At 32.3% G+C, this 14,255-nt stretch overlaps 2 protein-coding genes across 2 annotated transcripts in view; one reads left to right on the top strand and one right to left on the bottom strand.

Annotated features, from left to right (window-relative positions):
* Positions 1-4,957: 4,957 nt before the first annotated feature.
* LOC110030994 (probable protein phosphatase 2C 62) lies at positions 4,958-12,310 on the bottom strand. The gene is made up of 5 exons (XM_020734005.1): positions 12,173-12,310; positions 7,167-7,421; positions 6,322-6,598; positions 5,676-5,830; positions 4,958-5,348 (listed from the first exon to the last, which is right to left on the bottom strand). Exons 1-5 carry the CDS (start codon positions 12,203-12,205, stop codon positions 5,211-5,213), a joined length of 858 nt encoding a protein of 285 aa, XP_020589664.1. The 5' UTR covers positions 12,206-12,310; the 3' UTR covers positions 4,958-5,210.
* Positions 12,311-13,136: 826 nt separating this feature from the next.
* The window catches only part of LOC110030900 (ribosomal protein L11 methyltransferase), a 17,626-nt gene continuing 16,507 nt past the window's right edge, over positions 13,137-14,255 (top strand). Inside the window, exons 1-2 of the mRNA XM_020733879.1 lie at positions 13,137-13,465; positions 14,081-14,161. Of these exons, the coding sequence (XP_020589538.1) occupies positions 13,190-13,465; positions 14,081-14,161 (357 nt within the window). The 5' untranslated portion in view covers positions 13,137-13,189. The remainder of the gene's footprint in view (positions 13,466-14,080; positions 14,162-14,255) is intronic.

Raw genomic sequence — 14,255 nt, 5'->3', positions numbered from 1 at the left:
TATATATAATGTATTTAGTTATAATATTGTATATGAATTTTCTTAAATAAAATTATTTTATCATTTAAAATATATCAATCCTATCCAATTGAATCATTAAACTTTAAACTTTTTTTTCTTTTTATTAAATATTGAGAAAATAAAAGATTGATTTTTTTTAAAAAAAAAAAAATAAAAATACATAAACTTTAGAACACCCGATTTATACACCCTTAAATACCTTTTTATTTGTCATGTGCATACCACCCAATTTTTATGTATTTATAAATCTAACATAAAATTTATTTTTTATATTTACGCAATCTAAATCTTTTATTGCACATAAAATATCATTGTTTTAACTTTTAAAATATGAAATACGAACGTTTCATTGGTTTGATCAGGGTTGAATCGATGGCTTAACAGGATAATGTAATAAATATTTAAAGTATTTTAATATAATATATATAATATAATAATGATATATTAATATCATTTTTATTGATTTAATAAATAATATTTTAATTTAAGACAATATTTTCTGACTATTTTGAACAATATTCTAAATTAAAATTTTAATACATGATATTTTCACTATTTTTAATTCAAATATCTTATTTCCAAATAAAAATCATAAAATTAAAGTTAGATAATATTTTAACCTCAAGGTTCTTTAGAAGTAAAACTGATTTACCGGTTCTAACTGGTTCGATCTCGATTATACAATTCTGAGCTTGAATCAAACGAGCTAAATGACTTATTTGAAGTTAAACTGATCGTACCACCAGTTCGATTTTTAAATTCATATATCTATGATATATATATGTCCAAATTAAAATTAAGAAAATTTTTCAATATATAAATACATAAGAATTGAATGGTATGCATGTAATTTAATTATTTTTCTCATCATAAATATGTTATTATTTATTATAATTTCCTTGCCGAAAGGTCACTCCAACTCTGCAAGCATAACTCGAAGACACATCCGCTTTCTGTGCTCCTATCTTTCCACGAAGCCTGTTTGGTGTATCGGAAAAAGAACTCTAGAAAGCGACCGCGCTTTGTTCCGTCGCGTCGTTGTCGGTCGGCCCTGAGTCGTTTGTGGGTCCCTTTGCTTGGTCCCAGTATGCGTACCTCTCAACAGGCGCACTTTCGTATTATATATTCCTAAGGCCTGAGATTTGAACAAAAATTTGAATACGTGCGAGATTTTTCAGAGGATATTAAGAGATTATATATAAATTACAACTCCTGTAATATCTCTATAATTTACCTATAATCCCTCAATAATAACCTCCGACATGTGCAGCTCTGCGTACATCTTATGTATGCCAATTTTTGCCCTGGGATTGGGCTTCAGCTTGGGTTTAGGCGAGTTCATGTCTGCTCATTATTTTTGAAAAATTTCATTATTCATATTCGATTCGTTTATATATTGGGAGCAAAAAAATTATTTGTGTTCAACTTGTTATGAGCAGATCATGAGCTATTTCGTTAATAAGAAAATATTTAGACCAGGTGAGATTTACATCTTATTATTTATATATTTAAATATTTATTTAAATATGATTTAATATATTTTTATAATTTTAATTGATTATGAATTTTTATTGTCATGATGTCAATTAAATTTTTTTAATAAAATTAATGAATTATATATATATTTAAATATTATTTCGAAAAAATATGGGGCCAATAGTGAGTATATTACACGTGGAAGAAAAGCGATAGAGGGTTATTTCTTGGGTGAATGTTATGGTGACCCTATATTTGTACAATTATTAAATTATTGATGAATGCTGCCTGCTCGTAGCTGTGGCAGGGGACGCGATCCGAGGGAGTAGTACTTTGCCGCAGGCCTAAATGGGAACTCTTGCAAGATCCGGTACTTCGACGTGAGAATAAGGATATTTGTTTGTTGAGATTTACTAATCAGGCTTAAATTTATAGAAAATTTACATATATACTCCCTAATTTTTATATACTTACATATCTAACATTTAAACTTCAATTTTTACATATATACCATTAGTGCTGTGATGTGCCAATTTTGAGCCGATCCAAAAGTGGCTCAAAAATCGAATCGAATTGCTACAATACAGATCAAATTGGACTCATAGACCGGCTCGATCCATGTTTGATCCAACTTGGATTGAAATCGAGCAATTTTTTAGCCGGATCTAATTGTGAGCAAGCCGGCTCAAATGTCATTTTTGGCTAGTGAACCTGACTGATCTGGCTCGAATGTCGCTTTTGGCTCATGACCTTGGCAACCCTATAAAACATTCAACAACCACAAGCAATAAAAAACAAAGGAATAATTAGAAACTAAGGTTTCTAGCACCATTACAACATAATCTAACTCTAAAGTAAATATCCTTCAATGATGGATATCACACCACAGAGAATTAGATAAAATGTCGTCCTGAATGTGGTACTAAATACCCCATATTAGATAATTTATCTTATCGCCAATGGCAAACCGAAAAAAACGTATACACATTTATCATAATAAAGTAGAGATGCAATAAATGACAACTATCTTAGATGCAAAACCCAATATTTGGAGAAGTTTGTTTTTGAATAGACCAAAAGGAGAAGGTGAGGTTAAAGAGATGGAGGTCACAGATCAAGCAATGAGCAAACGACACCACCGAAGGCTTTTAGTTGCTGGAACGTTGTACCAGAGTGTCGATTCCTCCTCATTCCTCGCCTAAGGTTAGAGATTTTGAAAAGGGCAGGCAAGAGAAGGCCAAACGAAATGGAGAGCAGACAAGCGATTGTGGGATTGAGAATATTTTAGGGTTTAATGAATTACCAAATAAACTGTCTGCATATGCAGTTCACAATGTGACACGAGGCCCCATTTATATCGTTCGCTTATTATCGATCTGTTTGTTGGTGAGATCAATCTGATCTAACTTAGGATAAAAAATTCGATCGAAAAAAGTCTAATCCAAAGGTTTGGATCTTAGCTTGACTCATTCTATTCGATTTGATCTCAATTTTAACTCAAATCCAAATCAACTTTGTAGCGATTAACAATCTTCAAGCTAATTTCACCTTACCTATGTATCAAATTGTTGATCCCAAATCTATCCTGTGAAACATGCCTAAAAATCGGTGCGATAAGAACCGTGGGGGGGGATGTAACACTAGCCCCTCTAGGGAAAACTGACGTATTCTCGGGATTAGTGACTCATTTTATATATTGGAAGTGGCAGTTACAAGAGAGCATGAGAGAGAGTTCTCCCTATATAAGATGAGTCTAGAGAGAAGAGCCAAGAAACCCCTCATAAATGATATGATGATCCTATTTATAAAAGCTAGAGGGACAAATGTGTTAAATTACAAAGGGGTTGCACATCGTATTATTATCTCGGTAGGTCTTTGGGTAGATCGACTTTAGTCTGGACATCTATCGACCTTCGTTCTAGGAAACCAATCTGTTTTTGAGTGGGGTGGTCGATTGGCTTTTGGATGGCCGATCAGCTTTCTTGATTATTATTTATTGATGGTCTCTGGAGATATTTGGCGAAGCTATTCAGAGAGCTCCATGTTGATACTTGTTTGATTGTTAGGTGTGTTATACTTTTAATCGATCGTTGGCCTGAATGCCTGTCCTTGGTTGGCCAGGGTGGCCCTTTGGTCGTTTAACTTTCGGTGGGTCGACTAGCCATGGGCCGGGCGACCTTCGGTCGAATGGTGGTCTTCAACCGATCAAATTCATGAGGATTTGTAACTTTTCGTCCAAGGAGATTCTAGCCATTTATCTTTACGATCTGGACCGTTATATTATTTTAAGATTCGTGCAGATCATTTTTTAATGTACATAAAAATTTTTATATGTAAATGTATATTAATTGGGTGATATGAATGTACATGCCCCTAAATTTAAATGTGATAATAAATTCTAAACGCGGGTGCCATTTTAGGATCACTTATACTGCGTTTATTATCAATATGTCATCGATAAGTTTATATGATCATGCATGAATTTCAATGTATTTTAAATAAGAAATCTTCCGTATTTAGATTTAAAATCATCCAAACTCTAATTTTAACAAATTTATGATTAAACTACAAAACAAACACAATGACACTGCAAGTGATTCAATTCAAGTCCATATAAGCCCCCAAGTCAATCACTTGGAAGTGCAATAAAAAAAATTTAGTGCATTAATTGGAAAACTAAATAATCTCTAAATTTGACATGCTTATATTCAAATCAAGTGGCTTGACAAGAGAAATCTAACGAACATAAGATTTCTCAATTCTGGCATCATAAGACACTTAAATGCTGAAAAAAAGAATTGAGATGATCGAGCGAGTTAATATGAACAATCCAATTAAGTTTTACTATCATCTATTGCTGCAGCCAAGTATAGCTGTTGAAACTATTAACTTACTGGTTATAACTCAACTATGTATGTTAGTGTAAAAATTGAAAGATACCTCGAGTGAGTTTTTGCCTTGATGGATACCACATGTGATAATGGTGCATTGATTCTAGTATGGGAAATATTAGATGATAACATGCACATCATTTAATGATTGGCAAGACAAATATATCCTATGCAAACTTTTTACACAGATAAATCAACTAGTGTCAAAATAATAATAATAAAAATAATAATAAAAGAGAGGCTGAGAATTTCCTTTACAAAATCATCATAATTAACATAACAAAATCTACAACCATAAAAAAGAGTCATTTTCATACATACCACAAAATCTAACACCTAACTTTCAAATTTACATACATAACACTAATCTTTAATATCACATCAAACATACCACTGCTGCTAAGTTCTAAAAGTGAAGAACACCTTCTAATGCATAACTTCCAGACACCAAAGTGTTATAAGTGTAAATATCAAACTTTAGGTGCTAGATATGTACATATTAATGAATTAAATTGTGCGGTATGTATCCAAATTTCCAAAAAAAAAAAAAAATTCATAAATTAGGCAAATCCTTATAATTTTTATTTTATTTCCCTCCATATATTTTATTCCAAAGCGCCTAATTCCAACATAAACTACAATAAAAACAGTACACCAACATAACTGAAACTAAATCCATAATACAATTTTAATCCACTGCACCATATCCTTCTCCAAACAAAATTAGAAACATCACAATTCTATTTAAAAATTCAACCTTGAACTTGTTCAACAAACAATATACAAACAAAACAAAGAAACTAATCTTCAAAATTGCAAATCTTACTCGAATTTCACCACAATGCAAGAGATGTCATCTTTGCTCTTCCTGATGAGAGCCTCCTCTGTCAAATGTTTAGCAGCAGCCTGAGGATCCTTAATACCTTTGATGGCGTCGATGACCTCCTGGTTTGACATCACCTGATAACACCAAAGCTCAATTAGCAATTATAGAGTATGAGAAACAGAGTAAGGTGCTAGATAGTCCACTGACTGTTTACATGAGGTCATTTAGCCGCAAAGTTTATAAAAATGTCAAATTAGTCCCCAAACTCTGTAAATTGGGGCTGAAAGAACCCTCACTGTAGATTATTTCAACCCATGCTAAAAAAAAAAAATCTAGGGACTAAACCGACACTTTATAGAATCCGGGACTAAACCTCCTGCAAATGAATCTGAGAACTATTTTGACATTTTACGCACAAGAAAAGTATCTGTAAAAGGAAAATTGCTGCCAAAAAAACTCACCTTCCACAATCCATCGCTCGCTAAGACAAGATAATCCGTCTCATCATCGATTATCTCCTCATTGACATATGGTTCAGAGCTAAGGTGCACCTTCAAACTCCTATCTCCGAACGCCCTCGCAACGGCAAGTTGTCCGTCAACACGGGGCACATCTCCTGAATTATCAGCATAGTTACAATCACAAATAGATTAAAGGGGCATTTACATACATACCACATAAATATACATACCACATAAAGCATTTACATACATACCACATAAATCTTATATATTTACATATCTAATACCTAAACATTTAGATTTACATGTATATCACTCAAATCTTTAACATCAAAAATAAAAATATCACCATCACAACCTTTTTGAAGTGAAATAAGTATGACAAACTTTGGTTGTTAGATATCTAAATACACAAAACTTGTGTGATATATATGTAAATTTCCCTATAATAAAATGGTTCCGCTAAAATCAAATAGAAGCATCAGAAAGAAGTCATATCATTTCAGCTCATTCATTTAATAATTTATAATTTACTTGACTATTAAAAAAAAACATAAAATGAGTTTTATATGAATATGGACGAGTTATTCATCAAGTGCACTTGTTCGCTCACAACCTTATTTATCACATAGATATTATATCATACCAGGAATTTTCGAAACAAAACCGCCTTTCTTCTCGATTATCTCGCGCTCTTCGCTGGGTTCATGATCAATGGAGAGTTGTTTGGCTGTGCCATTCTTGCAAATAATTGCACGAGAATCTCCTAAATTAGCAACAACAAGCTTAGATCCATCTATTAAGATAGCTGTTACAGCAGTGGAGCCGCCTTTTCCCAATTCTTTAGCTTTCTCCAAAATCGTGCTATCGGTAATTTCATATGCTTTCTTGATTGCGTTTTTCGTGTCAGTGAAGAAATCGGGCTGATCGAATCATGATGAATATATGAGATAAAAGGGAATAAAAGTTAGCATGGTGAAACTAAAGGTTGATTGCATATGATAAGTTCCTAATTATTTTTGTGAGGGAAAAAGCAGCTAATATAAAAGTGCAGCATTTACATAAATACCTCAAAATTTTTATATAATTACATATCTAGCACCTAAGCTTTCGTATTTAAATAAATAACAATCAATTCTTTGACATCAAAAAAAAAAATAATAATAAATAAAACTAATACTTATTTTTTAAAAGTGATACACTTTTTCATGCATAGATATCTAATACCAAGATATTATGAATATGAATATCAAACTCTGTCTGTTGATATGTAAATGCATAAAACTTGTGTGGCATGTATGTAAATTTCCCAAAAAACTAGTAATTGTTTGGATGACAATTTTTTAACATTCCTTCCAAATTTATCTTAAAAAAATTGCATTTGAGAAAATGTAATAGAAGATGTGGCCGAGGAAATAATTTTTAATACTGAAAGACCACAAAGCATACACGAAACCTGAAATTAGAACATGAGAATGGAAAACATATTACCTGACGCAAGATATTGTCGAATAAATGTGACTGTAAATAGTTTGGAACATCATGACCCATGTGGCCATCAAAAATGGCAAATAGGCCCAGCTCGGAGTCGCCAGCATGCTTAAACTGAGCTACTATATAATCCTCCATTGGATGATTAGATTGGCCCTTTACCAAGTGGTATCCATGCCTGATATGCCTTCCTGACATCTTAGTTTTGCCTTTTCCAGTTGTATCTGTGTTTGAAGAAGACAACCCAGCTTTAACCTGTAAGAGGAATTCCCACTTTTTATGTAATAATGAAATTACATATGATGGAAAAATGCCACATTACAAAAAACAGGAAAGTATTACAGCTTGAATTGAGGTTTTCACCTTCTGAAGTGTAACCATAAGGAAGAATTGGAGACTAGGATGGAAAAGAGTATAATGCCAAACTATTCCTCTAACTGCTTACTTGGGGCCATTTTAGTCCAATAGCTATAAAAGTGCCAAATTAATTCCCAGATTTTTAAATTAGGGGTGAAATAGCCCTTTGTTGGGACTATTTTAGCCCGTATTAAGAGAGTGGCGATTAAATTGACACTTTTATAGACTCTGGGACTACAATGGCCCCATGCAAAAAAAAGTTAAGCGATTATTTTAACAGTGTTCTCCATGAAAAATTATGGGAAAGACAAAGAACATCAAGGCACATGCTGCTTCAAACTCATCATCACCAATTGTTACAAGTAACTTAACATTTTGATACCCAAAATCTTACATTCTTTGATCAAAGGTCAAATCAGATCGTTGTGCTCAAGGATCACAACAAGAAAGCGAGGAAGCAAAAATCCCTCTCATTTAGGGGGTTTCATTTTGGAGAAGCATGCAATATCTAAGTTATTGAGGTTTTCATTCAGGGCTTCTGAAGCCATTCTTGAAATTTTGCACTAACATATCAAGAAAAAGATGACATACATACCCTCATGGCTACAATTTTTTTAAGTGTATGCATCTCCCTGTTTTTTCTCTTTAAAAAGCTTACATCATTCGTAAGTAACGCTAGCAAAAGCTCTTTATTTGTACAAGAATGATTGAGGACTGCAATCCTAATGTGTTATAGCCTATCTCCTCTCTTGTGGATGTAAGCTTAAGAACATAAATCTTGGTGAATTATGTGTTGTGTTTGTTTGTTTGGTTTTTTTTTTATTATTATTTTTAATTTTTTTCTTATTGAAAGACACTTCCTAATTCAAGTTAACTTGTCGCTCTTGTTCCAACGTTATCAAGCATGAGCTGTTTAGGGCAGGTTTTACCAATACTTGTGCAATTTATATTCTAAGATTATAGATGGAGAAAGGTTTTAACATTTTGTGATCTAGAAAAGCAAATCTAGATAAGAAACAAATAAAATCCCTAATTGTGGATTGTTAGGGAAGTTGATCAAAAGAAGATTCAAGTTGAGCTACATACACCAATAAGCACTTTCATTTTTAAGCCAAATATTTACGCGTATGAATGAGGGCTAATCATCTAATTGTTACACACCAACATATATTTCAACTATTTGATATGAGAATAAACCCAAAATCTCAAGTACTTTAACAATCTCCCCATTATCATCGTCCATCACGCCTTGAACAAAATTATCGCCAAATATCATGCACCAAAAGCTCGTTCAAAGTTGATCCATCATGAGAGTCATTTGCTCTAGAACCATGATGAATCTTGGTGGTAGGGCCGAAAATCATGGAACTACATATTGCATGAACCACGTGATTTAGTGAAACCATCAACTTTGATATCACTTGCTAGAGAGATGCACTACTAGTAAGTTCTATTTTCAATCAAAAAGTAGGCCCAATGATTTAATATTTCAGCGCCGGAAAAATTTGAACTACATGATGTAAGACCAAACCCAATGAGACAAAATCCAATGCCACACGTGTCTGCACAAAATATTAAATATAAAACTCATTATAGCCACATAATATAGACATAGACTTATAAGTTTGTATTAAAACAAACCAATAACTAGGGCAATTTACAAGGGTCATTAGGGACGGTTGCAACTTTTTAAAAAGGTGATTGTAAACCTGCGGTGAGGAAAATGACTTCATAAAAGATGCAGAGTGAATTATAAATATTAATTTTTTCCAAGAAGTCAAACAATAACTCTCTTACAACTACCACATTTAAACTTATAAAAGAATGAATTAAGAATTACTAGTATAACATCAAAGAAAGATCACAAGTCAAAGCAATATCATAGCAATAAATTTTCTCTTAAATCAACATTAATAAGACTCTAAACTAGTATGATTAAAATTTATAAATTTAAATATCTAACTCTCATCGTATAGAGGGCCTTTATTAGAATCATGATTCTAGTGAATTGCTTTCTCCCATTCTTATCCTCGATCGTGTCAATATTCTCCTACTCTTTCTCCTCATCATCAATCTCAACCATAATCAACTTCCATAAACAATAAAAATAAGAATATTAACTAAAATTAAAATTCATGACTTTTGATGAATATAAATTGATTTATATGAATTTTTATAATAACTTTTAAAGTTATTTTCTCATTGAATTGTGTTAGTCTTCCTCCTTCCTACGACAAAGAAGAGATAATATTGTCAGATCTTCCTCTGCAGTTGTGGCTAAACTTCATTTTCATCCTCCACACTCATTATATATTAGTCTAAAGGTCCTATTCCACTTATATTAGACGTTTATGCCAAAGAAGAAGAATCATTTTTGCTATTAAGCCTACAACCATAATGATATTTGCTATTAACTCTCTTGTCAAATTGTTGCCATGCCAAATGCTTTGACGTAGTTGCTTTGTTCTTCTAAGCATGAATCTTTTTACTTTTCAAAGAACTTTGGGATATGATGCAACATTATTATGAACTGATGGATGCTTTGGCATGCTAATTACACCATATTTAACAACTTTATCATAGTAGCTGGACTTCAATAGAATTGTGACCATTCAACCCCCTCCAATTTGCACTTGCAGATAATTTTTTCATGCCCGATCTTTTTAATTTCCCATTAAACTTTCTCATGACTTTTAACCTATCTGAAAAAATCTAAAGCAAAATTTTAATTTAAAAAATAGATTAAAAAATGTACATGTTAAAAAAATGAAATGATAAATTAAGAAAATAAAAAAATTAAGGTTAAGAAAAGAAAAAAAATGAAATTTTCATTGAAAATATGAGAAATGTTGTGGATGACGGCTTGTCAAAGCAATGGCAACGACAATGATAGCATAGAAGTTCGGATAAGAAATGAAACGAATTCAATGAGAGTATACTTGCTGGGTTGAAGGTTGTCGAGGAGAGGAATTGAGAGGTTTAGATTTATGTTTGAATGCAGTTTTAGATGGGATGAAATTACAAAATAGAGCTTTGAAATTATATCTAAGTATAAATATATATATTTAAGATCACCTAGCATAGAAGTTCGGATAAGAAATGAAACGAATTCAATGAGAGTATACTTGCTGGGTTGAAGGTTGTTAAGGAGAGGAATTGAGAGGTTTAGATTTATGCTTGAATGCAGTTTTAGATGGGATGAAATTACAAAATAGAGCTTTGAAATTATATCTAAGTATAAATATATATATTTAAGATCACCTATGATTTGAGATGTATGCCTCTTGTTTATTGTGTGGTGGAACGCTCAGCCTTGTTATCAAGGCATCCATAAGATGTATTCCATATAGCCAATTTTCACCAAAAAAACACTAAGGCGAACCTCTTATTATGTAATTTTAAGCATGGTATAATACTAAACCCTTATCCTCACCAATGTGCCTTAATAATCTCCCACTCACATGGGAACTCTTCACATTATTCATCGTTCCCAATCAAATAAAAGAAAATATAATGCATCAAAATCCCATTCAACGTGTCAATTAATCATGGGAGTCATCCGCTTATAATTTTTTTGCTCAACAATGGTGGACTTGTTAAGACTTATGGGATCATAAATTGAAAGTGTCACTTGATCCTACCTAAACTATTGACTCTAATACTACTTATCAACGCGGGTGTGAACCATAAGGAAACCAGAGTGAATCTAGATGGATCAATGATCACATTTAGTATATATACGTGTGTGTGTGTTTGTGTGTGTTTGTGTGTGTGTGTGTGTGTGTAACTTTGAAAATGTTGCTTCAAAGTGACCTTAATAAAATGATGAAGCCCAACCAAAATTATCCAAGGTATTAGGTAAGCTCTCAAGAAATTAAACTAACATAATGACAAGTTTCCAAATAATCTTCTGCAAAGAAAAAAAAGATTATAACTCCTGCTAAGTTTATTTTAGGACACTATTAACTAAGACTTAAATTTTAGCATAAAATTAGTATAATTTTTTCTTCGATTTAATCATTACTAAATAAAGATACCATTTCCAAATCATGAAAGGTTTTTACATTTCTTCAAACAAAAGCATTTCAATATTAGCAGTAACATTGTTGAAACATCCTCTAACATAGTTTAGAAAAATAAGAAAAACAAATTAACAACTCTTGTGAATCTTCTTGCTAGCTCAAATCCTGAAATCCCTAGCAAAAAAAAAAAAAAAAATCATAAATATATATGTTGCAAGTCAATTAGCTCTTGCCCTAAGCAAACAAAATAATGAAAAGACAACAAAATCCGACTGCTATAACATAATCAACTCCCATTTCCATACCCTCCCATCAACCCATATCAAGCCGTTCATATTCTTCAATCCCAAAACCTAAAACCTAAAAAAAAAATCCTCCTTAAACAACCCTAAGAAGCTTCCTTAAATACCCCACCCAAATCAACCAATCGAATGAAATGTAGAAGCATTCCCGGTTCATGATTTCATCACATTCAACCACAAGCAATAAATTCAACTTTACTCCCATATCAAATCCACCATCTAGGTTATTTTCCAAACAAAAATGAACATTTTTGCAGGATCTGATCGACCTAATTCCGCGCAAAAAAAAAAAAAAAAAAAGCAAACCGATCAAAAAGGGACGTACCTTCATCTTATGCAGGATATCTTTTCCCATCATTCTCCGACCAATTTGATTCTGAGCCGCCTTCTCTCAAACTTCAACGTTCCTAAGCTCTTTTCCTCTCTCCTCTCACATTTATCACACTGAAAAGTTGGCGGCGGCCGCGTATTTTGTTCGCCAAGCGCGGGATACTGGACCGGAAACTACGCTTCTTTGGTCGGGCCGAGCCGGATAGTAACCCGAACCGCTTGAAAATTTACTTATGTACTCCTCAATTTCTAAGTATTTACATATCTAACACCAAACAAATCTATGTATGAAATAATAAGATAATGTTATTTTTAATAAGATAATTAAAATTTTAGTGGTATAAATATAACAAATTAAATTTAAGTGTTACTAATATAAATGCATAAGAATTGGGTGGTGTGTATGTAAATGCTCCTTTTTTTTAAATGAAAATGTACTTACATATATACAAATCTATATATGAAATATTCATCTTTAAGATATTAAGGATGACAATATTTTCTTATGTAATAGGCATGTAAATATATATGAAAGATTTTGATAGCATAATTGTAATAATTAAAGTTTAGGGGCTATATATGTAAATATAACAAATTAGATGGTGGGTATGTAAATGTCATAAAATATAAAAATGACCCAACCCGACTGACCCGACCCGATCATGCCCAAACAAAACCTCTTGACGGGAAGATAAGCTTGGCGGAATATTATAATGTTTGAGAGTTCAAAAAGCAGTCTGCATTTGTCAACTTGCATAGTTAAATTATTATTTGGTCCTCCATCATTTTCTTTATTATATTTTAGCACATTTATAAATTTTTAAGATTTAAAAGAAAATATTTAGGTTTTTTATAATGATTAATATTATTAATTATATTTATAAATTCGAAATTAAAATAAAAAAAATATATTTAAATGTGATCTCAAAGAAAACCTTCCCTCTCATCTGATTCGTGATTTTAAGCTTTTGTGAGTAGCTAGGGTTTTCACTTTCGTGTCTCTCCGACGACGATGATAAGCCGTCTGCGCTTTCTCCGGCGCTTCGTCTACATCCATCCATCTCCTACCAATACTGTGCTTCAATTTCTTACTTGCCGCTATCTCTCGACTCTCTTCTCGTCAACCATGATAGAGCAAGGGGGCCAAAGAGTAAAATCTCTGGTCTCCCTTCATTTTAAAAGGAAACGTGGAGAAGATGGATTCTGCACTAGAGCAATGGAAGGGGAGGAAGCCCTGCTCTTCTCGCCCTACTTATCGGTACGCATTCGCTGCAGCATAGATTTCGCGGTGAGTTATTCAATTGATTGATTGTGCAATGCCATAATAGTTTTATTGAGGTATATCTCGTATGCTTGATTGAATTTTCTAAATCTATGGTGATGATGATCACTATTTTCTTAAAATATTTTCCAATTTATAAATTTTGAAAATTATACATACAAATGTAATATTAAACTCTTATGGTTAAATGGATACAAATTTAAAATCTACATGTTAAGATTAATATTACCATATTGATAAAATCGGGATGGATTGAGCAGAAAATGCTAGGAAGTTGACATAGGTTATGTGGGCATACAAAATACAGGAGAAGATGCTTTAACAAGGTTGCCACAAAATTGATGTGGTAATCATAGGATGGAAATTAGATATATAATAAATAATATGACTGAAAGTTTTTCGAAAGATTTATCTAGATTATGTTTAGCACAACATGCAACAATTTCCAAAGTGAATAGATAATTACTCCTGAATTGCTTTCTAGTTTGGATAATTCTAATGCTGCTGATAATGACGATGATCATGAATGCGTTATTTCATATTCCTCTAGTTTACAACTTATTCTTTTTGGCATATTATCATTCTTCACATTATTATGTTACAATGCATAAGCATTTGTAGGATACACTTGCAGAAGCTCTGTCGTGTTTTGGTGCGGATTCTACAAGTATAGATGAGATTAATTCCGAAAAACCATCTGAGGTGATTTCGTCAACTGTCCAGTTTCCATGTCAACATATGCATATTTACTGTACTTCCAACATATAATATATATATATATATATATATATATATA

The sequence above is a fragment of the Phalaenopsis equestris genome, unplaced genomic scaffold, assembly GCF_001263595.1.
Source record: "Phalaenopsis equestris unplaced genomic scaffold, ASM126359v1 Scaffold000761, whole genome shotgun sequence".
NCBI classification, from domain to species: domain Eukaryota; kingdom Viridiplantae; phylum Streptophyta; class Magnoliopsida; order Asparagales; family Orchidaceae; genus Phalaenopsis; species Phalaenopsis equestris.
Note: the sequence above shows the minus strand (reverse complement) of the source record. Positions and strands in the feature narration are given on the sequence as shown.